The 25,604-nt window shown below is 51.8% G+C and overlaps 1 protein-coding gene across 8 annotated transcripts in view; it reads right to left on the reverse strand.

The window, feature by feature from the left end:
- The window catches only part of Ctif (cap binding complex dependent translation initiation factor), a 265,733-nt gene that overhangs the window by 135,152 nt on the left and 104,977 nt on the right, over positions 1-25,604 (reverse strand). For all 8 annotated transcript variants that reach the window (XM_013357600.4, XM_013357599.4, XM_078030064.1 and 5 more), the window contains one exon: positions 1,168-1,244. In XM_013357600.4, coding sequence (XP_013213054.1) covers positions 1,168-1,244 — 77 coding nt within the window. The remainder of the gene's footprint in view (positions 1-1,167; positions 1,245-25,604) is intronic.

Consider the following 25,604-nt stretch of genomic DNA (forward strand, 5'->3'; position numbering starts at 1 on the left):
GTGGTTCCACATAAAGTGCCTGGTGGTTCCGACTTGTAAGCCAGGGCGGCCTGCCTCCCAGCTAGTTGGACATTTACTGTCTTCTGTGAATGTTTTCAAACTCACTAAATCTGCTATTGGAGGACAAGCCCTCTGGGTACTGTGTCCTCCTCCCACCCTGAGAGTTGTGGCCACCACCTCATACCCCGTGATCAGGGCCTGCAGGCCGAGGGGAGGGTTGGAGACGCTGGTCAGCCACAGCCCTCCATCTCCAGGAGGTGGCCACGCAGCACGAGGGCAGGCACTCCTCATTTTCTGATCAGGGGATGTCAGCTGGCTATTCCTCATCTCTCCGAGAACATTCTCTGTTCACGAAAGGTAGATCACAAGACATCACCTTCATGTAAGAATAAATCCCCTATAGGGAACACATCATTTGAATTCCTCAGGCATACGCCTTTTTGTTCTTTCTTTTTTTGGATTTCCATCCAGAAATAATTTATGCACATTCAAGCAAAAAATATACTCCGACTCCCCCTTTTGCACAAATGGCCACACACAATAAATACTGTTCTGCACCTGGAATTTTTTCTTTTTTTTCACTTAAACTATAGCATGAAGACTTTTCCCAGTAAGAAAGCCTTGTAGCAAACAAACGCTTGCATTCCCCAGACGGCCAATCTCCGTTGCTTGTTCTTACCCAAACCACCTCATCAGTCCTTTCCTGTTCCCCGACGGTCACCCAGGATTCTGAGCGCCACGGGAGAGCCTGGCTCACTGCTCACTGGCTCACTGTTTGGGAGCAGCAGCACTGTCTATTGCTGATCTGTGTTGCCTGTGACAGCAAGCCGGCAATACCAGGGACAACTCCCCATGTCAGGGAGAAGGAAAAACAGATATCCTTGGACTTGTGAGCTCCGGGAGCCTCCTGGAGGCCATCTCTCAAAACACGCAGCCAGCAGGTTTGTGCTTTGCCGGACTCCTATAGGGGTCCTGTCTCTGGGCCACCGGTGCCGCGTGGGAATCTCCGACTGGCAACCAAGCGCACCGTGCCACCAACCTACCAGCCTCATCTCAGAGGTGTCAATCGATGAGAGCAAAAGCACAACACGGACCAGGGCTGAAGAAGGAAGGCACAGCCACCCACACAGGAAAAGAAGACCCAGTGCTCACTGCGGTCTCTCCTACCTTCGATCGTTTCTCCTCCTCCGGAACAGCTTCTTGGTGTGTGCGATCTCCACTTCATGGGGCATCGGGTGGTAGCCCTGTGACACGGGGAGAGAGGGATTGTGAATAACTTCTGCAGGAGAGCAGAGAACTGACCATACAAGTTTCCAGGGCAGGAGGGCAGGAGCAGCTGACTGTGACCACCAAATCCGACAGAGAATGGAAAACGCTAGAATTTGATGAATTCCCCACCAGGTGAGGAGGCTAGAACTGCAGACTCAAGGAACAGCGGGGACCAAGGGAACCTTAGAATTCATCCTATCCAAACCCACAAACGCAGGCAAGGATGCCGGGTCCAGAGCGCTGAGGGAGCTGTTCAGTCTTGCAGAGAGCGGGCCGGGCCGTGGAGCCAGGGCGGCGGCCGCCCACAGCCCTTCCTTGGTTGGGAACTGAGCACTGGAAGGCAGGCCGGTGGGACCCTCCTGGTGGCGCCCCAATCCAGAGGTCTGTTTTTGTGTCCCCTTAGACCAGGGAAGCTGTCACTGGCTGTAGGGTGGGACAAGATCCTTCTCCAATCTCCCAATTTCTAACAAAATGGAAATGATACTTCTTTCTACTTGGGACTGCTGAGAGGACCAGGAGCTAAAGTCTGTTCACCCTGAGCTTCAAGCAGGGGAAGAGCATCTCCTAATCCTAGGCCAGACTGCCCTGTGCGATTTTACCCCAAATCCTCTCCTGATATGGCCTGGGAAATATTTAGAGAAAACATGCAAATAGTAAAATGCTTTTTTAAACTTTGAAGGAGGGACTGGGGAAGATTCTAGGGATTTTTTTTTTTTTTTTTGTAAAATGCCCTCATGCCAACTATTTACACTGACATCAAGGTTGGGAAGATCGACTTATAATGCAGGGTTGATTCTGCCAAATACCAGGCCTGGGCAGAAGTACTTGCAAAATCTGGGATGATGGCCAGTTCTGTTCTCACCACCTTCCTGCCACCTCCACCTGCAATGGGAAATGTGCCCCAGCAGGGACATGACAGCACCACCACCCCACTGTGAGCATCCCAGGACGGATCAGGGATACCTGGCCTGGGGGTCTTGGAGGGCCGTCTGATGTGGGCAGGGGAGACCTGAGAACAGGCCCTGACGTGGAATCTATCACTTGGGCACACACAGCAATGGAAAGCCAGAGGCCGGTCTGCTGGAGGGTGGTCAGTGGGTATCCCTTTGACCCCAACTCTCACTTTTCAGGCAGGGAGACCAAAGCCCAGGGAGAGGTCGTGCGGAGAATGAGAGATGGCAGTTCTGTGGCTGCAGCCCTGACCCCCTGGGGAGCACACAGACCTCTGGATTGGGGCTCTGTGGAGAAGGTCCCACTAGTCTGTCTTCACAGGGCTCAGCCCCCACCAAGGCGAGAGATGGGGGGCACTGGCAGCCCTGACTGTGTTGGGACTGGCCAGTCTAGGAGAGTTCTCCAGAAGGGTAATGGGAGACAACAGGTCAGGGACTGTGGACACAGGGACTGTGGCATTACGGCCACTTGGCTCAGTCACCTACTGAGACCAGGGAGGGAAAGACGTTTCAAACTATATTTCAGTGACGGCCCTTCCCGACCCAGCCTCTGTCTCTTGCCTCCAACAATCTAGCCAGAAAGGCATGAATGAATTCCCAACTCCAGGCTGCCACAATAGGGCTCTGGGGACTTAGGATGTGCTTTGTTTAATGGTTTTCTCAAAGGATATTGTTTGTTTTCTTTAATACAAAATACAAACAAGGAAAAACACCAAATCTTCCCCTCTCACTTCCCCTCTCCCACCCTGAGCAAGCTCCAGCAGGACCCTTCCCTCCCTCCCTCCCTCCTTCCCTCCCAGCCTCTCCAGGTCACTTCAGGAACACACCAGGGTGTGCCCCAAGTAGACAATGGACAGGAAGCCGAGGCTCCCTCCCGAGCTGGCGGCAGACTGAGATCTCAGCTCTGAGGCTGGACAGACGGAGCTGCCCTCAGCACTTGGCATAATAGGGGCCTGGAGGTGCCAGCCTCCTCAGCAGGGCCTCAGAGTCCTGGGCTCTGACCCACATCCTGGCTCCGCCCCCCACGCCGAGGGCAGCCATGGGGAGCTGGACACACCGCAGCACGGATCCTAACTCTTCCCCAGGACTCAGGGGAGATCATCCAGGCAGGATGAGAAGCGCCCCTCACTCCCTTAATCTCAAGGAAACAGCTGCCCTAAAACGTGACCAGTAAGACAAGGCCGGCCAGAGTGGCCTGTCCTAGACAAGGGCACCAACGACAGGAATAGGAATGGGAAAGGAGCTCCTGATGGCCTGGCCAGGGACAGTGGGGTTCTGGCTTTAGACCAGAGATCCCCCCCAGCTTCCCTACCTGCACGCATTCTCCTCGGGCCCTGAGACCTGACTGCAGATCCTCTGTCTGACCTCTGACTTCTTTCTATAACCAAGTGGGCCTGGGAGATAAGCAGGTTACATGAACGTGAAGAGGAGGCTCTTTCCTCATGCCCTATTGGTGCAGCACTCATGAAACACATGCACATGCGTGTGTGCACATGCGCACACACACATACTTCCACACCACAGGGCAGTGCAGGCAGCGCCGAAGGGCAACACGTTACTGAACAGGTTGCAAAACATGTTATGTAAAATCGGCCTGTTCTGGGGCAGGCTGAGGCTGCAATCTCACAACCTGGCGCAGTGGGTATTTCCGAGGGATTAAGGGCAGGCCCAGCAGAGCTCTGGCTGCAGAGCTTCATCCCCAGATGGTTAATGATCCCAGGCTGGGACAGCTAGGGTCTTTCCCTGAGGTGACAACTATAGAGAACAAAACTTGGGTCTACAGGTGTGGGCGGGGAGAGAACAGGGGAGGCAGACGCACCTAGCAGAGAGCAGGAGTGATGCTGGTGGCTGCCACCATCATGGGAGTGTCAAACCTCCGCAGGCCACAGACTTCCACCCACCACCCACCTACGGCACCTGTCCATCCATCCTGAGAGGCACGACCTCTCCATTCATCTCCCCACTCCATAAATACTGTGCACCTGGTACTGGGGGAAATGGATAGTGTTGGTTCTCACACAGCACAGATGCTGGGGAGAGACAGAGGTGAGACACCAGGTTTTCCACGGAGCAAACCCAGGCAGGGCAGGGGGATGGAAGAAGCAGGGGTGGGGTGGGGTGGGCGGTCAGGAAGCCCTCCCTGTCTGGCCACCTATCCACCCACCCAGCCCAGCACTCTTGGTTGTTCTTCCCTCACTGAACTCTGGGGGCCGACTGTGTGCTTGTGGGCCAGATGGAGAAGACCAGGATGAGTAAGACCCAGTCCTAGTTCTGAGGGACTCCAGGGAGCACAGGCGCTGAAGCCTGCCATGCTTACAGACGAGGCTGCAGAGCCCAGAGGAAGGGCCCGGGGCTTCTCTCTAGGGGAAGGTCGGGGAAGATGTCATCAAGGGTGTGACACCTGAGCTGAGCCCTAAGGCAGGCCACACGGGCTCCAGATGCTGCAAGTTGAAAACCCGCTGCAGTCACGGCCACGTGTGGGGGGTGCCTGGCCCTGCCCGAGAGGGGAGGCACCTGGCACCCCAGGGGCCAGGGCTGGGACTCCTCTCCGCTGCGCCTGGCTTGGGGCCTTATACATCGTCCTCTTCACCCCGGGCACTAGGTAGAATTGTGTCCCCAGGAGATTTATTGGAGTCCTAATCCTGGGTACCTGAAAGTGTGACCTTATTTGGGAATCGGGTCTTTGCAGAGGGAATCAAGTTGAGAGGAGGGATTAAGTTGGGCCCAACATCCAGTAACTTTACAGAAGAAGGAAATCTGGACACAGAGAGTCACAGCCGCAGAGGGAGAAGGCCAAGGGAGACGGAGACACAGACTGCAGCGCTGCAGCTGCCGGCCAAGGGGCACCGAGGATGCTGGAGCCAAGGGACCGTGGGAGGAAGCAGTGTCCCGGGAGCTGCTGATACCTGGATGGGTGGCTCCAGCCTCAGAACCGTGAGACCACAGCCGCCCTCCCACCCCCATGGCTTTAAGCCACCGGATTTGTGGTCACTTGCTCTGACAGCCCTAGGAAGCTCATGTGCCCCCTGCCCTCCCGTCCACAGCCTAGACTGCAATCCCCAGCATAGGTCCCTGGCCCTGGGTCTTCCCGAAGCCTCCCCCACCTCCATCTGCTCCCTCAACATCCCCAGCTGACTCCTCCTGGGTGGTCCTGCGGGACCCTGTGTGGCACATGGGGTTGCCCCAAGTCAGACAGTCCTCAGTGAGCAGGAGCGGCCAGCCCCACCCATGCACTACTGCAGGACCCGAGGTGGGTGCCAGGCTCCCAGGGACTTGCAGTCTGATGGGGAGTCTTTTGGCCCCCCATCAAGTCAACAGCTTACCCGGCTGCCCAGGTCTCTAGCCTCACAGTGCTTCTAAGAAGAAGGTCCGGAGCCTCTAGAGAGTAGGCGGGATCAAAATGGACCCCTCTGTGGAGGGATGCTGCTGACCCAGCCCCACGCTTCAGCACCCAGCTCCAGAAGGCTTCCTGGCACATAGTAGGTGAGAACTAAATATTTGTTGGATAAAAAGAAAGGAAAATGGGGAAGAAGGAAACAAGAGCCTCATTTTGGTCCAAGCTGCTCTGCTGAACCAGGGCTCTGATGAGGCATCAGCAGGTGTGGTGCTGCCTGGCGGTGGCAGCCACAGAGGGAGCTCCTGGGTCTCAGCTGGGGCCCCTCCAAGGCATACTCCAAGGCGGGGCCTTGAGGGCTTAACTTTCCCTGGTGGGGCCGAGTCTTGTCAGTGAGTTGGTGGGGTGGGGCCTGTGGACCCTAGCCTCCTCCTCTAGCTAGAGAAATGCTAGAAAGAAAGGCCACCAAGTCACTCCACCCTCCATTCCATGAGTGGGTGATGGGCAGGGTGTCCTGGATGCGGCTGTGCCTGATTTCCTCTCCTTCTGTCCCCATGGGGCTTTGAAGTGTCCCACAGAGCTGGAGTCCATGGTCTGCTGCTTCACGAAACCTAATGTCCACTTGAGTTTCAAGGAAGATTTCCCTGGTATTCCCATGATCTTTGACCTCTGGCCACTGACCATGGACCTGAGTCCAGTAGAAATAACTCCAGCCTCACTCTCTCATAGGCCTGTTATCTTTCTCTTTCCCACACACCAGCTCTTTAAAAAGAGAAAGAGAAAAAAAAGTACTACACACATACAAGAAAGTCTTCCTCTCGATGAGTTCCTCCCCGACTGCACAGGACCTGGGCCACCAGCACTCGGCCCAGGCCTTTGTCATGAAGCAGGAAGTGCTGGGGTTGGAAAAGGAGACGGAGGGTCCAGGCCCAGGCCACAGGCATGGTGGGAGGTCTTGAGCGGGGGCTCTCCTTTCCCCTGCTGACCCACTGGTCTGTCCCCACTGTGCCCGGATAGAGACCCTCTCTCCCGGCCTTCTCACAGTCCCGATCCTGGTCTTCATACGTTTGCAAATTGACCCCAGCCCCAGGTTCCTGTCCCTCCCAAGAATGCTTATTTTAAATACATGGAAACTAAGGGCTTCTTTCTCTCTAGAACATTCCAGATGACCTGGAGTGGAGGGCCTCATGAATCCCCAGGCCCAGAAGAACCAGCCAGAGGCTGTGCCATGCCCAGAGGCTGCCAGGCCCCTGGAGCCAGGGCAGGTCCTGGGGCCACGTCCAGAGCCTGAGCTGAGGGCTTCTCAGCCTCCCACCTCAGCCTCCCACGACCTCCAGCCCCAGCCTGAGGTGGCGCCCAGAGGGGCGAACCACACAAAGGAACCACAGCACTTGGCAACTCAAAGGACCATAAAAATCTCAGCCTCAGCTCCTCAGATAAGCTCCACTCAATAGCTGAGGCTTCCTCCTGCTGGGGGTCATGTTTTTCATAGCTTCTAAGAAGTTATCCTACAACGTCTCCGTCCACGTGGGCAGGATGTGTGGGTCACGTCCAGGCAGAAATAAACAGGTAATGTTTCTAAAATTCCTGGAATCTCCGGGCTGCATGGTTATTCAGAGAAGCTGACCTGTTTCAGAAGGGAGGGGCAGGGGCGGGCAGGCTCGCCCATGTTTAAGGACGTGGTTTTCTACTTTTTCTTTCAATTTATTTATTTTTAATCAGCCGAGACCCTTTAAAAAACAATACCTTAGCTGGAGTCCCAGTATAAACACAGAGATAAAAGCAGACAGGGAAGAGACCCAGAGGCTGCTCTGAGCCCTTTGTGGCCTCCCGGTCACCCACTTTCTCCACACGTGTGCCCTGGAGCCTGAACCCAACCCTTGGCCCACCCACGGAGGCACAGCCTGCTAGCTCCACAGTGAGCAGGACGGGTTCTAGAACGTGACCTTGACTTAGGAACTGGACAGGGTCTAGAGGAGTCCACAACCCCTGGAAAAGGCACGTGGACGTTTGTCTGGGCAGGCTCCTGGGTGGGAGGCCTGTGTGTGCACAGGTCTGTGGTTCTGGAGCTGGTTGCTGGACTGTGGAGAAGACCTTGGAGCTGCTATGTCTGGACCTTGACCATCCCCCAGGGCCCATGTCGAAGGCGTGGTCCCCAGCTTGGTGCTACTGGGAGGTGGGGGAAACTTCCAGAGGTGGGGCCTGGTGGGACATCTTGGGGTTTTTAGGGTGCACTGTTGAAGGGGACAGTGGGGCCCTGCCCCTTCCTCTTCTCCACCCTGTGGTGGGGCGCATGGCCTTCCTCCCTTCCTCCTCCAGCCATGTGCTGCCTTCCCACAGGCCCAGTCAAAGGCGCCAACCAATCTCAGATCAAACATCCAAAATGGTGAGCCCAAATCAACTTTTTCACAGGCTGATTATCTCAAGCATTTGTTACCCTAACAGAAAACTGATTAACAAACACTCCCAGGCAAACATCCCCCTTTCCTTTGCCCTTCAAGTTTTGTTTCTTACTGTAACTGCCCCAAACACTCCTGACTAGTAAAGCCTTTAGCGGACTAGATCCCGCTAGGATGGCATTGAAGAGTGCCTCATGAGCCCTCTTCTCTTCTGGCGTAAAATCAGAATGGAATATCTGCCCTTCCTTCCTTCTTCCCCACAACTATGAAGCCTTCCTTTGATTTCAAGAGTCAACATTTTCTCCTTTTATCTTTAAAATATTTTGAGTTGGGTTTCTATCATTTGCAACCCGAAATGTCCCAAATAATTCAACACGATAGAGCATGGGCGTGGTGGCTGCTACCGTATCCATGATGTCACGGGAGGCGAACAGGACTCGCTGCTTCCTGTCCCCCATGGGTTGCCACATCAGGAAGAGTCCTCTGGACAACGTCAAATGCAAAAGACATTTACTTGATAATTTCTGAATGAACAGAAAATTCAGGTGAGGACTTTCGTACAACGGATAGGGACTAAGAACCAACTGGTAAATGCTAGAAGTTTCTATGTAAAATCAGTCAAGTGCTACTCCCACTGTCAATCTGCCCTTTGCAACCAGGGCAGTAGGGAGAGGTGTCTGCATGTGTGGGGTGATGCAAGGGTGGCTTTGACTTTGTCAAAGACCCAAGGAGACCAAGAGGCCATGGTCTAGTCCAAGGAATGAGTCCAGGACCAAGAGTCCAGAGGCATTCTGGAGGCAGACCACTTGACCTCAGGATGGTGTTCCTGTGGCTCACTGACATGGAACAGTCATAAGGGAATGGAATTGGGGCAGACAGATGCTCTCCACTCCCCAGATGAGGGAAATTTACCTAGAGTCCTGGAAGCACTTCTTTTTTTGGGGGGGGGATGTATACTGGAGACTGAACTCAAGGGCACTCCACCACTGAGCCACATCCCAGCTCTATTTTGTATTTTATTTAGAGACAGGGTCTCACTGAGTTGCTTAGCGCCTTGCCATTGCTGAGGCTGGCTTTGAACTTGTGGTCCTCCTGCCTCAGCCTCCCGAGCTGCTGTCCTAGAAGCACTTCTGAACTGAAGAAGACCCAGGCAGGGACAGCTTCCTCAGAGAGTGAACTGCTTCCAATATGAGAGAAAGCCCAAATGATACACTGTCTGGGAGCCGCCAGGCCGGGCCGGGCCGGGCCAGGCTGGGTTACTGGGCACCAGGCAGCTCGAGGCCTTTCGGAAGCTGAGCGGCAACACAGACAAGCAGAGATGGGGCCCAGGCCTCTCTTCTCAGCTTGACTGGGTTCTAGGTCTCAGACCTGCAGCACCAGGCCCGGCATTGGTGCTGGGGAGAGGAGGGGGCTGAAACTCGGGCTCTCATTTACTCTGCCTGAGTCCCTAGTGGGACTCAAGCATGCTTTCATTTATCAGGCAACACGTTTTGGCTGAGGCCCACAAGGTGCCAGGAGCCCTTTTGGGAACTGGGGATGACATGGTGACTTGGGCCGTGGATAAGGAAGGGCTTTCATTTTACACAGGGGGAGGGGGAATCAACAGTCAATAGGACACAGCTAAAAAGAAAGGGACAATTGCAGCAGAGACAGTGTGCTAAGAAAAAAAAAAAAAAAATATATATATATATATGAAGGGGTTAATGCTTTACACTGGAGAATCAAAAAGCAACATCTGAGCCCAATCAGAATAACTAGATTGAACGGTCCAGAAAGATACAAGGCCGAGAACAAAAAATTACACGGGTTATTTCTGTTTATCCTTCAATACACAAAAAGTTTAGTTCCTTTGGTTTAAATAAAGTAGTTGGCCTAGATGAGTAGTTCTCAGGATTTTGCATTTCATAAGCTTGAAAGACCAAAAACTGGGGAGTCATGACATTCACTCTGCCTAAGGACATTGTATCATCACCGTCAGTTCACAAAGGAAATATAATAATGATGATCCTTCCCATGAATTTCACTTCAGCTCTGGGAAGAACGCACAGCGCTCTCCTACAGAAGGCCCTCTGTTCTGTCATAACCTGCTTAACTAACGTCCTCAAATTCACCTCCATAGACCTAGAGAGAAATACCAACTACAGCCCACGAGGGCTTACGAACCCTTCATCGGAGCATGCATTATACATTTATATGCACGTACTGCATGAAGAATGTACTGCAAAGCAAGCATGCCGAGCTTCGTGGGCAATTAAGGGGGTTTCAGGAGACATTGTGACTACAAGTTCTCATTATCGCTTGAATCTATTCTCCAAGCAAATGTAAATCCACTATTTCTCTCATTTTGCTACAAACCCATGGCAAAACTCTTTGCCTGTGTGGGCCTAAGTCATAGACGTCAGCAGCAACCCTGACTTTCCTAGTATGAAAGTCAGATCCACACGCATAAGAGCTTCTCTCCATGTGGGTGATGTTCCATCCCAGCTGTGGTTGGCCTTTGCTTTTGCAGGACCTTTTTTTTGGTCATTTGTTCACTGATTCTCCCATCCCTGTCACCATCCTACCTTTCTTGGGCCACTGACTAATATAATTAGTTTGGTAACCAAAAGGTGGCCACTCACTGACCCATAACCACACGGTCCTGCTGCTGCCAAAAGCTCCTGACACTGAAGTTGTCCCCCAACCCCAGGCCACATGAAAGTGAGTCCTATGCCAATCCTTGGGTCCTTCCCCACTCAGCCTGCAGCTGGGCTGTGACAGGCTCCAGGTGGGCAGGCCCTGCAGCAGAACCACGCCACTGTCTGAAAGGCAGAGAAGCAGCTTCTCTGGCCATTTTCCCTGTGTGCCCTTGGCGATCCCTTCATCCACAAGGCTTCCAAGGGTGACTCCGCTACTCTCTTTCTTTCTTCTTTTGACCATGGCCGTTTTCTGCAGGGTTGACTTTTGGGAGGGGAGAGCTTCTCTGCATGACCACTCGACTCTGGGGTCTGGGCATGCCCCATGCTTGACCAGGAAGGTCAGAGTGCATGCGCTGGGCCCGAGGGAGCCAATCCCAGGCTGTGGGGGTGGGAGTGGGAGTTGGGGGGAAACAGGCTTGGGGCAACCAACTTGAGGGCCAAGGTTGAAGGGTGCAATCAGTATTCCTGGCTGTATCGAGGCCTTTCCAACAGGGAGGTGAGTTTGACTTACCTAGGGGAGGCGATTCTTTAGGTTTCACTGTACCCTGCACATGTCATGTCTCAGGAGCAACCCAGCTAGAGGAAAAGCTTCAATCACTGCTCCCACCCCTGCTGGCCTGCAGAGCCACTTTCAACTTCTATTTATGGAAGCGCATCAGAAGGCGTGTTGGGTCCTGGCCAGGACCCGGTGTCTGCCTTTGGGTTTGGAGTAGCTTGGAGAATGGGCAGCTATAGCTCTCCAAGGACTCCATGTCTTCCTGTCCCCATGTGCTTGCCACCCCACCTGGGACACATATTCCTTGTTCTAGGTGGTCCCTTGACCTGGGGCATCTTTCCACCTCTGTTCATTTCTTGAGTTCTGTCCATCCTTTGCCATTAACACAATGCCTGTGCCCTGCAAGACTGACCCCAGTTCTCATGAGAACTGACCCATGCAGTCACACAGCACATTGGACCAGCTCCCGAGCTCTCCATTCTGTAGTCCAGGTAGCCTAGGTAGTTGCCTCCCCGGCTAAGCTACCTATATTTTCAGGAGCTCAGGACCATGTTTCCTTCATTTGTGGGTCCTACAGAATATGGCACAGTGCCTTAGATACTATGGGCCTCCATAACCGCTTGTTGGATGGAAAGTCAAGGTGACTGACTGCCCTGGATGGGCCAGAGTAGGTCCATCCCCATTCTACCCACTGTGGACCAAGAGCATTTAGAGACGACCCTGGGCCTACAGCGTGCGGCCTTCAACTGGACTATGACTTCTTGCTTTGCAAGAAATTGGAGATGGAGGCAGGGCCTGATCAGCCTCTAGCCCTAAGGCGTAGTGCTTAGTGACATCTAGCTCTCCTCCAGGCAAACAGAGATCAAGGGCTTGGCTCCCCCAGCCAGTCCTCAGTCAGACTATAAGGTCTCTGAGGACCAAGGTGGTCATTCTCAGGCCTGCCTTGCGGCAATGACACCATGGATGCCCAGCACCCATTGCTCAATTCCACAAGCTTCCTAGTTTGTCACATGCTTCACTTCCGCAGAGCAAGTCCTAGGTGAACAACAGCCTCAGGTCTGGCCGGGCACCAGAGCTGCTCAACCCCTTGCTGAGCCTCAGTTTCCTCTGTTTAAAATTGAAAGGCTGATATGTACCTCTTATTGTGAGGATTAGTTGGAAACCAAGGAGATAACATAGGAATATTCATGACAGTTCTGAAATAAAGATATGCTACACCCAAATGGGGAAAAGCTTAATTAGTCCAGCCCTCAAAGAGAAGAGTCCAAGGGTACCCTGGGTCCACACAGCCAAGGGGAATACCTCTGGAGGGACCACATAAGAAATGGCGGCCACATAAGAAATGGCGGCCAATAGTTCCAGGCAGGAGAGATGAATGGGCAGCAGGATTCAAGGAGGGAGGTCAGACCAAATGGGACCACCAGGAGTTAGGCACCAACAAGGGTCCCATTCAATGGTCCCTACTGGGTTATGGCCATTAATTCTAGAATACAGGGGCCCCTGCCCTCTGCCCTGGATTTATGCTCTTTATTGGTGCAGAGGGCTAGGGATAAAGGTCAATCCCAACCAGGACCACAACCTAGGCAAAAGCAAGGGCACTCCAGGGATCCTAAGGGTCCTCCTTCACCTCCAGTCACATCTTAGGTGTCACAGATGCTCAACAGACTCCTTCCAGTGGACAGATGAGATTGACAGCTGGGGAAGCAGTGAAAGGGGGATCGATCTGGACACTCGGGCAAACCTGTTTGCTGCACTTGTTGGCAGTTTCAATAGCTACCTCCTGGGCCACTATAGGACATGGAGAAGATAAAGAAAAAGACATGGCAAGACAGGTCTTGGGCACCCTTGAGCTGGGTCACATGCGGAGGAGCCAGCCAACAATGAAGGGAAGCTAGCCGGCAAGCTCCTTGCTTCCCCTCCAGTCCTGCCCGATGAACACACTCCCTCTATCGGGTGAGCAATCTGACTCTCCTGGAAGGTGTTCAGAAAGTATGCTTAGCATAGAAGGAGCTAAATGATGTCTGCACGGGTTGTGAGCTATCATATGATAATAACCGTGATTATCATTTACTGAGGCAGGCATTGAGTTAAGAGTTCCACATGTATTCACCCCTTTCAACCTCACAACAGCTCTGAGAGGTAGGTACTATTAAGATCCATCCTATACAGAGAGGAAAAAGGGGATCAGATTAAACAGTGGGTCTCAAGAAACGCAGAAAAGGTATCAACTCAGAGGTCTCTAATGACAAGGCCTCTTCATGTGAGACTCATGGTCAGACTACCCTGAAGTGCTTATAAGAGTGACAGTTATGAGACCCAGCACCGGCCACAGCAAATACCTACCCAGAGGTCAAGGGAGGGATCCCATTTAGCTGGCAATAGGACTCTGGTCTATGACTTTGCAAAGTGACTTCATATAGAATGTGCTCAACAAATGCTGGTCAATGGAAGGAGATCCTGAACAAATGATGAATGAGTTTCAAATAAGCTATGATCAGGGCTGGCCACACGCACGGTGGACACTCACTTCATAGGCTGCCACGGCATGGAGATCATCAACTCACAGGGCCCCTGTAACTGGCTACGCTGTCTCCCTCCTTCCAAGTAAGACTCCAAATAGTGGCGCTGTCAAGGAAAGCGTCAACAGGAACAGTACCATGGGGAAATAATGGACCTCCCTGCAGGTGTGCTGTGAAAAATTGAAAATCATAAGGAACTCATAGATTAAAAAGCATAAGGTCTAAGCCAGGGTGGTGGTGTGTACCTGTATTCTCAGCCCCTAGGGAGGATGAAGCTGGAGGATCTCTTGAGCCCAGGAGTTCAAAACCGGCCTGGGCAATACAGTGAGACCCTGCTCCCCATCCCCTCAAAAACACAAATAAAAATAAAGAAGAAGAAGAAATTATAAGTCCTGTGGAAATTTCCAAGTAGAAAGAAAGATAAGAAACCAGTTGCTGGTCACAGTGGCACACGCCTGTAATCCCAGCTGCTTGGGAGGCTGAGGCAGGGGATTGCAAGTTCAACGACAGCCTCAGCAACTTAGCAAGGCCCTAGGCCAACTTGGCAAGACTCTGTCTCAAATAAAATAAAATATAAAAAGGGCTGGGGATGTGGCTCAGAGGTTAAGTGCTCCTGGGTTCAATTCCCAGTACAGAAAAACAAAACAAAACTAAAAAACAAAACAACAACAACAACAACAAAAAAAAAAGAAAGAAAAAAAGAAAGAAAGAAAGAAGACGAAATCAGTAGAAGATAGAACAAATTTCTAAAAAGAGGCTTGCATGCAAAAAAAAATTTCCACGTGGAACTGTGTTTTAACTGTAAGAGGAAATTATAACTCCTGTTCCAAGTATCCTTGGCAAATGAAGTAACGGCCTCCGACTTGTTTTTTTTCACTGAACCCAGATACTGGGAGGACACTGGTTATGCACACTTCTCCCTGACTGCAGGGAACTCTACCATTGCAGGAATTCGATTACTTGCTCCGTTCCCAGAGAGCAGGGCTGACCTTTCCTGTGCGGACTGTTAAGGATTCTCTGCCACACCAAGGGTCTTTACAGGGTGACTTGAATGCGGCAGCCGTTGGTCTTGGCGGCAGCTCAGTAGGCAGCAGCAGCTCTGATGACCTACTTGGTGTACATTTCCCTCCATGTCGCTGGAGCAGACAGTGATGTGACCTACTTTCAGAGGCACAGTGGTGGCTCAGGAAGGAATGGAAGAGACACCGAGAGCCTGGATGCAGGATATTGAAGCTCAGCCCCTGGGCGTTTCCTGGCCTCCTCCGCTCCCCTGCCTCCTTGGCTTTGGCCTTGCCCAGTTCCTGCCTTCCCTCCGCGGCCTCCTGCAGCTTCTCCTCCCCCAAATCCCTTGTCCTTGGGCAGGAACGGAACCCATTCCCAGTCCAGGCTGTGCCTCGGGTTTTGACGATATGCTCCCAACCTTCCACCTTCAGCTCACAGAGAAGACAGTAACATGGGTGGGACACACTGAGTCACCCAAAGAGACTGCCTGGTGCCAGGGCCACCAAGGGCTGCCACCCTCAGGGCTAAGTGAGGAGAACCATGTCTTGGCCTAAGCGGAAGTTATTCTCCACACACCCACCAGGACACTCTGCTCTGCTTGTAGGGCCACAGAACAACTACAAAGAGTCAAAAAAGTGGTTTTAAAAATCCCCCAGCACATGTGTCAATGCATAAACTGCAGTTAGGGCTTCTGTGCAGGGCCTACCCTCTAGAGCAGGGGTTGGCAAACTGTTCCTGTAAAGAGCCAAATCCTCAATATTTTAGGCTTTGCAGGCCATATGGTCTCTGTCACAACCACTCAATTTTGCCGTTGTATAGCAGAAGCAGCCACAGAAGTGTGGCTGTGTTCCAATAAAACTTTATTTAGAAAGTTTTGATCCCCAGGTCAGAGTTGTGTGGTCCGTGGACCAGCAACATCAGCATCCCCTGGGAGCTGGCCAGACATAGGGACGTTCAGACCCCTGCTCCGGTGATGCGCTGGGAGCCAAGTGCACTCTGCAGCAGTGTGGCTTTCCTTGTTGGGTCCTCCCAGCATCCAGTGGGGGTTTCTTGCATTTGATGGGTGCCCAACATCCTCAAACTCTCTCCCCAACTGCTTTCAAAGAAGGACCTGACAAACTCAACCCACCAGCGGGGGATAAATAGATTGTGTTCATATTTATTTATTTATTTATATTAATATGGTGAACACAATGTCTTTATTTTACTTTATGTGGTGCTAAGGATAGAACCCAGTGCCTTATGCATGCTAAGCGAGTGCTCTTCCTCTGAGCCACAACCCCCAATAAAATAAATCAATAAAAACCTGAGGTTGGTGGCTTTCAGCCCTGGCTGCTCATGGCTAGCTGGTGAATATCTTGCAAAATTCCTGATGCCCAGGTACCACGGCAGAGACCCATGCCCTGGGTCTGGGGTGCACCCTCAGCACCAGAGATTTTAAAAGCTTCCCAGGTAAGTCTATAGGGTGGTTAAGAACCAATGCCTCAGACCAAAAGGGAAAAAAAAATGAGTGCAAGTGTTTTAGAAGAAGCAAACCAAGGAGTTTATTTTTTTACCCCCTTACTGGTAAAGAACCCCTGAAAACAAGCCTACAGGACCCTCCTTGGCCATGGCTGGCACTGGGAAGATTTCATTATTCTCTGGAAAGATCTAAGACCTCATTTTTATTTCCCTCCATATCTAGTATGGGTCCCTATTAGCAATATGTGTCCCCAAAATTTGTTAATCATCAAGAAAAGCACCAAGGGCCGAATAGTCAACCAGTCAATTCATCAAAAACAATCCTCAAACGGTTGACCAAGTGTTTCCTGAAAGGGGGTTGTGGTCTATCAGGGAGACAAGGTAAGCACAAATGAAATAAATGGTAGGCTTAGCCATATTTGCTAAATACAACTAGACAGTGGTTTCCATATTTTATAGCACACCATAATCACTAGGGAGGTTTAAAGAACTCCATTGCCTGAGTTGTACCCTCCCAATAAAATCAGAATGGAAGACAGGAATCAATCTCTTTTAAAACCCTTGTGTGGTTCTAATGTGCAGCAAAATTTGAGAACCACTGTCATAGGGTCCTGCTACTCAATGTGTGGTCCATAGACCACCAAATCAGCATCATCTGGGAGCTGGCTAGACATGGAGATGTTTGGGCCTCACCGGAGTCCTCCTGAATTGGAACCGGCGTGTTCATCAGATCTGATTGCTATCTGTATACATGTGGAAGTGTGAGAAGTGCTGAGGCAGGGGGTTATGTTCTAAGAAAGCAAAGATTCTAGAATGTTCCAGCAGGGTAACTGGGAAATGTGTCTTAGAAAATGGGGGGAGGAACAGTGGTTCTGAGGTATGGGAGAATTAGAGGAGAGAGGCGGTGGGGAGGGTACTTAAGGCAGGATACAGACGCAAGCGGGGGAACGGGTCTTCGTATATGATGAGCCAGAAACAGGAAAAGGGACCTTCCTATCAGGGGTTTGTTTTGCTGTTTCATAAAAGTAAAAAATTAAATCATATTTAGTGGCCCAATTAACAAACTGAGGTTTTTGAGGGAAAATGACAGGAATATAGGCTTGTCCTAGAAAACGTGGGGCAACCAGGGTTGGCAGGAATGGACGGGGGAGTGGAGAAAGTGACCAGGGCTTTGCCTCTTGGGCAGGTGGAGGAGGGCAGAGATGCCTGTCAGTGAGAGAGGTGGTGAGAGGGAATGGCGCAGCGGCGCTGGGACATGTCTTTGAGGAGAACAGGCAAGACCAGCATCCAGCAGGCGGGAAGGCAAGGCCGGGGGAGATGAGCACCCGTGTGCAGGTGGCGGCCTGGGGAAGAGGGGCCGCAGGGGCCAACTGCACTGGAGACAGAGTGTCCGGGAGCCTCCCAGGCTGTGGAACTGCCTGGAGGGAACTCTGCACTCCCACAGGCAGTTAAAATCAGCTCCTGCTCACGACCCCCAGAAGCTGTCCATGGGAAAACACAAAGGCCCCAAGCAAGCGTGTCCCCAAAGGGCCAGAGAGAGGAAAGGCAGGAGCCCTGGGATTGTCCAGGCCCGAGTGGGCCACCAACACCCGGAGCGGCCCTCCAGCACAATTCCTTTGTTTCCAGGCCCCTGGAAGTCGAGTCGGTTCCCAGTCGAGCTGGAAATGCCGGGAGGTTTTCCCATATTGCATTCGAATAAAACAATAACAGCAGAATGGACGTTGCCACAATTGTTTCCACTGAAGTTATTTTGGGGGAGTTTAGGAAGATTGTCTATTCCTAGACGTTTCCTTCGCCCGATTCTCTTTATACAAATGCTGAGGGAAGAGGCCGGTGTCGCCGCCAGTCTGCCTGGCCTGCTCGCAAGCACGTGCACAGCGCCATGTGTAGGGGGTTCCCGGGGGGCCCAGGAGGAGCTGTGGCATGATGTTACTGATGCCCACTTCTGAGGTGGCAGCTGGCAGGTGGGAGACTTCATTATCCCCCTCCTAGAGGGGGCAGAAATACAGGTACGCAGTCGAGGCCACCCAGCTTGGAAGGTCCCCTCTGTGGTGAGCGCTTTCACTAACTGTTATGGTCCACTCACCGTCGCCAGCCCCATGCCAGGCACCGGGTTATGACGACTCCCAGGTGAAGAGGGACTCTGGGCCCTTCCGTACTCCCGGGCCCACTGGAGTCCAGTGTGGCTATGTTACAGGGTGCAGCCTGGGGGAAACATGGCCTCCTCGGCTGGATAGGAAAGCGGGGGCTAGACCAGAGAAGCCTGGCCTGACAGGAGCTTGGCTGTCCTTGGCAGACAAGGACAGGTTTGAGTGAATTAGTCAAAGAGCTAGATTTGTCCCCTGTGTAGACCATGGGGAAGACGGACCCCACACAGGGCAGACTAATTAGGGGGGCCCGGCCATGGTGAGAGGCAAGGACTAACTCAGGGATGAGGGCGGCAGCCAGGGACAGAGGAGGAGAGTCCTGGAGGATACAGTTTACGTTTGGGGTAAAGGACAGGGTCGGGTAGAGACAGGAGACGGCATTGCCTGGGAGAAACTCAGTGGCAAGGACCCCGTCCCTGCTCTGGAGGACCCCACCTATCGGACAGAAAAACTGATGAGCGGCACTGGAGGCTGGGTGTGATGAGCTTCAAGGAGACAGAAGTCACAGCTCTGCCACTTTGGGTCTGGACCACAAGGCCAATTCCTTATTTTTCTATGATGTCAGCCCCTTACAGAATGGGGAGTGGGACAACACCTTAATACCTTAGGGAAGAGGGTCTCACCCCTAGCCACATGGTGGGTTCACTCAGGGAACCCAGGTCACATGCCCAGAGATCCTGACTGAAGTCTTTGAAGCCAAGCTTCTCAGCCTGGCAGAGTGCTGTACCATGCTGGTGGTGGGACTGAAAGAAGAACTTCTTAGTCACTAACTTTTGGTTCTTCAAATGGCCCTGAGATCTTTGGTTATCCTCTGTGGGTGTGTGAACTGGAGGTCGAACCCAGGGCCTTGCACGGTCGAGGCAAGTGCTCCACCCCTGAGCTCTGTCCCCAGACCCGTGACCGTCCTTGTTATAGCACAGCAAGGTCCCTGTGGCCTGCAGGCCTCCTGGGGCTCCCTAGACTATGGATTTGACTTGTGGGACAGTCTTATCTTCAACCAATCAGCGTTGCCTCCTCGGGGGATGACCTGCCTGACCTGTGTGGCCAGCCACCAAGGCTGCTGCCCTCTGAGTGTCCTCAAAGGACCTTGCTGAGGGGGTGGTGCACTTCCTTGACCACACTGCACGCCAGCCTGCTGGAACAATGTCCCTCTCCGTGCCGCCAGGAAGGCCATATAAAGGAACATCTTCTCTTTTCTAGCCAAGCACATGTTTCTGCTTTGACCTGGAGGGTACCCTGGGAAGCACCATCGTAATGCAGAGGGCACGGAGCAGGCTTGGAGGTCACAGGGATGAGAATGAACCGTTCCTAACATTTTTAGTGCATTTGGAAAATACTTTCATGGGATGTTGGGATTTACTTGGTGTGTGTGTGTGTGTGTGTGTGTGTGTGTGTGTGTGTTGAGAGGGGTGCAACAGGGACAACTGTCCATCACATGGGCAGCCCCTGGCCAGCTACGATGGTTAGTTTGGGTGGCATTTATGGACCATAGCTGCAACGTTTCTAAGTATGGCTTCTTGAACTGTCTGCTTTTTGCAGCCAACTCTGCTGAGGGGTTTGCAATGAATTCCTTAAAGTGAATCACAGATTACTGACTTGCATATCAAATATGACTGTGTTTCTATAAAAAGAATCTACTTCTCAGAGGATACCAGTGGCCAGCTGGGCCCCGTGAGTGAGGTGACCCATTAGGGTCTGTCTGCGTACCCTGAGGAATCTCAGGAATCCCACGGCTCCTTTTCTCCCCTGCAAATCTCCCTTGCACCCAGTCTCTGCTGGACTGGCAGGGCCCTTGGGCGGTGAATGACAACCTCTGACCCATAACAGTCTTGAGATGCCAGCTCATCTGCTCTGGGCCGGGGAGAGCAGAAGCCCTGTGCTCAGAGTAGGAGGCTGTGTCTGGGCTTCAGTTCTGCCAAGTGCAAAGTGACAGGAGCTGTACTAGGTGACCTTAAAAGAGCCTTTCTGGCACAGCACTCTATTACCTTGTGACTCCTTCTTCCTGAAGACATGGAGCAGGTACCTCACCACGTGGCTGGTAAATAGACCCTGCAAAAGAGAGCTCTCCCCAGCTGGCAATGTTCTGAATTCCACTCTGGCCTTCCAGAAAATGCACGAATGGCCCAGGTATTCAGCTCCAACTTCATTTGCTTAAAATGAGAACCCAGACGCCGCTCACACAGGTTTTGTCCAATGCTGGGAGATGCCCTTTTCTCTCTATAGTCATGGGCTGGAATCACTTTTCTGGGGAGGGTGTTACTGAGGACTGAACCCCAGCCTCGGGAGTCATTTTGGTGACAATTTCAGGCAGAGGCTGTTGTGTGAAGTGTGTTGAGGAATTTTGCATGGACTTGCCACACTGTGCCACACTGTGGTGTGGCGGGACTGCTCCTGTGTCCACAAGCTCCTGACAAGGAGCTCCCGGCCTGCCTGAGAACACCTTTTGGAGGACGGAGACCACTCCAGGGCAAGGCCCCGCTGGCAATGCAGGGGACCTGGGTGACATCGCAGCCCCCAAGGAATATTTCATCTTTCTGGATGTCCCTCCATCTCTCTGTGCTCTGGACACAGCACGACTCAGGAGTCGGCCCCAGGGAGCCCCTGGCTTGGTGGCCGGGGCTGTGGTCAGCAGCTTACATGGGCTTGTGGTCCAATGCCAGTGGGGACAGGTGTGCAGAGGCGGAGCAGCTCCGTCCTTTCCTTTCCTTTCTCCTTTTTTCCTAATTTCCTTTCTACACAACATTTCACGTACAGACCCTTTAGTGATGAATCCTGTACACCTACCTGATGCGGATCCCTAGGAAATTCTAGGACAAGTTATTAGGCAGCTGTCCCGTGAGCCTTACATGAGGACCCATCATCAGTCTCATTATACAAGCCACTGCGGGATGTGTGGGAAGAGCAGTGAGTTGGGGACACTGGGCCCCAGGCCTGTGGCTGGATTTGCTAAGTGGCTTTGGGTCCAGCACTTCCTCATCCAGGACCTGAGTGTCCCTGTTTGGAACGACGTGTTGGGACTGGTGTGGAATGGTGACTAGGTGGTCTTCAAGATGCCGTGCCCAGGGAAAGATGTCACCTCTTTGCTCTACCATCTGACGCAGGCTGCTCCTTGTCCTGGACACGGGGGCCAGGCAGCCAAGTTTCCCGTGTACTCTTGGGCTGGTCTAGGTACTCGTCCTTGGCATCTCCTACCCCTGAGCCTGTCCTTACCCAAGCCTCTCCTTACCCCCAGCTTTGGCCCACACATCAGGGCCTGAGGCGACAACCTGTTCCTAGGACAGATCCTTGCCAGGGACTGGTTGGAAATGGAACCCTTCCAGGTAATAAGGAAGTTCCCAGAGTCCCTGCCCTTGAGGGCTTTGTGACCCGGCCCGCAGGAGCAGTAGCTCACAGAGCCACCAGCTGACGTGCCCTCGTCTGTCAGGGTGACCTCTTGGGTTATTGCCTCTTTATCACTAGATGCAATGTCCCAGGCCAGAAAGCCTGCCCTGGGGGGCTCCTCGCGTATTTAACATTCCCAGAAATGGGCAGGAATTCCCATGTGAGGAGACAGAGCTACCAGAAGTTCTCCACAAATGGTTTCGGAACTGCAGAGTGCTGATTACTGAAATGTGAACTGGCAGAAGGCAGGGACAGCGTGTACTCTGGATGAGGCCTTCTGGGACCGGACGACCCCTGGGGCTGGGACGGGGGTCACATTTCTTAGTAATGCCACAGGGAAGAGCTGGAGGAGGAGAGGCCAGCCGTGACCTGGAGCCCCGAAGGCTTCCCAGCAGCTCCCGGAGGCTGGGCTCGCTCACGCGCTCTGGTGCCTTAGCAGCCGCTCCCAGGTCCCGCAGCCGGCTGAGCGCCAACCACATGCACGGCCCCCTCTCAGACACGGTGCTGGAGGATAGCCCTGCCCCCAGGAGCCCAGGGGAGGGACCCTCAGGTGGAGCCCTTCCCCCAGCGGGGTCCAGGGCAAAGCTAGGCAGGTGTAAATGGGACCTCAAGGGGGCGGGGACAGTAGAGCCTTCTCCTTGGGTTTCTGAACACTTGTGGCTCTTGTGGGGGGGGCCTCTGTCAGGTGCGAATCCAGGGACTTTCCCAGGCCCCTCAGTCGGCTGGCTGGGGGTTCTCACCCTGCCCACTCTGCCCTGGGTGCTCACTTCCCCGTTGGCAAGGCACACACACATTGGTGTGTGTGTGTGTGTGTGTGGGGCATGCCTTCCTAGAGCTCTCTGAATCAGGAAGAAAAGAACCTCCTTCCTGGCATTCAGTTATATCCCACTGTCCCCTGTATACTCTACTCCAGTGACAACAAATCCAGGGCTCCAGCCACAGGCCAGTTCTCCTGCCTGGATCCCGAGGACAGATCACTTTATCACCAGACTCCCAGGGGACAACATCTGCTCTGTGGCTGCTCCTGACAAGCACTCCAGGCTCGGTCTCATCTTCCGCTCTTCCTGTTATTATTGCCTAATTTTTAAAAATCAAGCCAAATCAGGCTTCTGACTTCACACGGCGGGTTGACCACTTGCTTTTATGTCAACTCCCCCTTTCCCAATAATTAAAAAAAAAATGTATAAAAGCACAGAGAGCAAGAAAAGAGGTTTCAACAGAATTTGAGAAGTCAGAAAGTGAACAGGAGTGACCAACAATTCAGCAGGGCGGGGACAGGTGCCACCTGAGTGTAGCAGGTACAGCAGAGAATGGGGCTGAGACTGACACGGTCTGCAGACCTCTGGAGCTCAGGACCTGGAGAAACTGGCACCAGGAAAGCAGGGACTGGTCCTGGGAGGAGGGGACAGAACCAGATAGAAGTATGACAATGGGACTCTGCATCCCCTCCTGACACAGCCATGCAACTAACTGCTAATCTCCACTCCCAGGCAGAAAGTCCAGGTTTGTTTTTGGGAGAAGCTGAATAAGAGAGGCTGTGGTCTGGGCACCCAGGCACTCCAAACGGAAGAGTAGGGTCAAAACTCCTGGGAACTGGGCAGCAGTGAGCACACCTGGTGCCAGGTCTTGGTTTCTAAACACCATTCATGAAAACATACCAGGGCTCCTTGGATAACAGTGGGTTCTGGGGCTAGGCACAGAGGAAGTGTCAGATAAGCCCAGAACAACTCCTTGTGCCAGGAAGTTGGGAAGTGCTTACATAATAGGGACATTTCAGAAATACACAGAAGCCAGCTAGGAGGAGCTACCGCTGGTCAGATGTGGGACAATTTGAGCATCAGAATAAATAATAACAGCAATGGAATATAACTCTGAGAATGAAATGAAATCTATGCACTAGCACAGATAAAAAGACCAATAAATGGGAGAGGGAAAAGATCTTTCTTCTAGAAGAAAATCAACTAAGAAATGTACATAAAATTAGAGAATCACTAGTTGCTGACCAGCATATTTGGGGCAAGAATCATGAATGAACCCCAAAACTCAGGTAAAAGTATTGTCAAAAACAATGGAGGGATATATCCTTGTAAGATACTTAACTACAAAGGGAAAAATAATAAATTTATAGTGCTGAGGATTGGAAACTGCTAACTTAACCAGAGGGTCAAGGTCAAGGTAATCGACTCCTTGTGCCTCCTGGTAAGACACACCAAGGAGACATGGCCCTAAATGAAATCATGAAGAAGCATCAGACAAATCCAAACTGATGGACACTCTACAAAGTAACTAGCTTATATTCTGCAAAATGTCAAGGTCACCAAGGAGAAAAAGAGACAAGACAGCTAACGGTAAAGTGTGAACTTGGGTTCTAAATCAGAAAACAACAACAAAGAGAAACAACAACCCATAAAAACTTTGTTTTTAAAGAACATTAGTGGGACAAATGGCGAAATTTAAATAAAGTCTAAGATTGTCTAATATCTATGTAATCAATGTTAACTTCTTGACTTTGACAATTAGACTGTGGTCAGGTAAGAGAATGTCTGTTTTCAGAAAAATACATTCATGTAAGGGTAAAGTTCACCATGTCTGCCACTTATTCTTCAAGCCACTGTGAAAAAAAAAAATAATGATAAGACGGAATGATACAAAACTCTGTGGAATGTTAACCCTGGCTAGACACGGTGGCACATACCCGTAATCCCATGACTGAGGGGGCAGCTTTCCTGCTGCTGTGATTAAAAGATCTGACCAGAACAATTTTAGGAGGAGACATTTATCTGAGGGCTCACGGTTTCAAAGGTCTTAGTCCATAGAAGGCCACCTCCATTCCTTAGGGCTCGAGGTGAGGCAGAACATCATGGCGGAAGAATATGGTGGAGGGAAGCAGCTCTCATGGTCATTAGAAAGCAGAGAGAGACTCCACTCCAGATATAAAATATATACCCCACAGCCATGCCCCAAGTGAACCACCTCCTCCAGCCACACTCCATTTGCCTCCAGTCACCATTCAGTTAACCCCATCAGAGATTAATTCATGGATTAGGTCAAGGCTACAACCCCATCATTCCTCCTCCCAACCTTCTTGTTCGTCTCACACGTGAGATTCTGGGGGATACCACATCTAAACCATAACAGAGCCTGAGGCAGGAGGTCTCAAGTTCCCTGCTGAAAGACCCTGGATCAAAGTAAAAAATCAAAGGGGCTGGGATGTAGCTCAGTAGTAGAGTACCCCCAAGTTCAATCCAAATCCCCTCCTCCCCATCAAAAAGTTAACACTTGGGGAAAATCTGGGCAAAAGGAAACACAAGAATTCATTGTGTTATGATCATAATTTCCTGTTAAGTCTATTTTTTTTCAAAATAAAAAGAAAAGGAAAGTAGGATTCAATAATGAATCTAAATGTTTAACTAGAATGTGACAGATGGGCACTTACTGCACAGTGACTCTTTGGTCACTGTCACATCGTCTGCCCAACGGTGCTACTCTGCAGAGTTGAGGTATGTGGTAGGCTATGCTATCCAGGTTCAAGGTCGTACAACAATGAAGTGGCCTAATGACAAGCTCCTCAGCCCTGGAGCCCGGCACTGAGCGATCAGTGCCTGTAGCCATAGGGAGGACGGTGGTGTGAAGGCAACATCCTCATGCAGCGTAATAAAGAAATCAGCGTATCTTATGCAAAATTGATGAATGTAAAAAGAGCAGGATAAGAACATTATGGTAGATATCAGAAATCCACTTTAGAAATATGTTTGTGCCACCAGAAAAAAACAATGAAATACGTGCAAAGTAGTTAGGGTTGAGGAGTGGAGCTGGGAGGAAGGGAGCAGAGAGCTGCCATATTCTGTTTTAAGACCCTTTAGGGTTATTCAACTTTTGCAAACTACAAGCACGTGCCATGATGGAAGAACGCGTAGACAGATCTCGGTCTTTGGACCCATCTCCTCGTGGAGGCAGGAGCTCTCCCC

The sequence above is a fragment of the Ictidomys tridecemlineatus genome, chromosome 13, assembly GCF_052094955.1.
Source record: "Ictidomys tridecemlineatus isolate mIctTri1 chromosome 13, mIctTri1.hap1, whole genome shotgun sequence".
NCBI lineage: Eukaryota > Metazoa > Chordata > Mammalia > Rodentia > Sciuridae > Ictidomys > Ictidomys tridecemlineatus.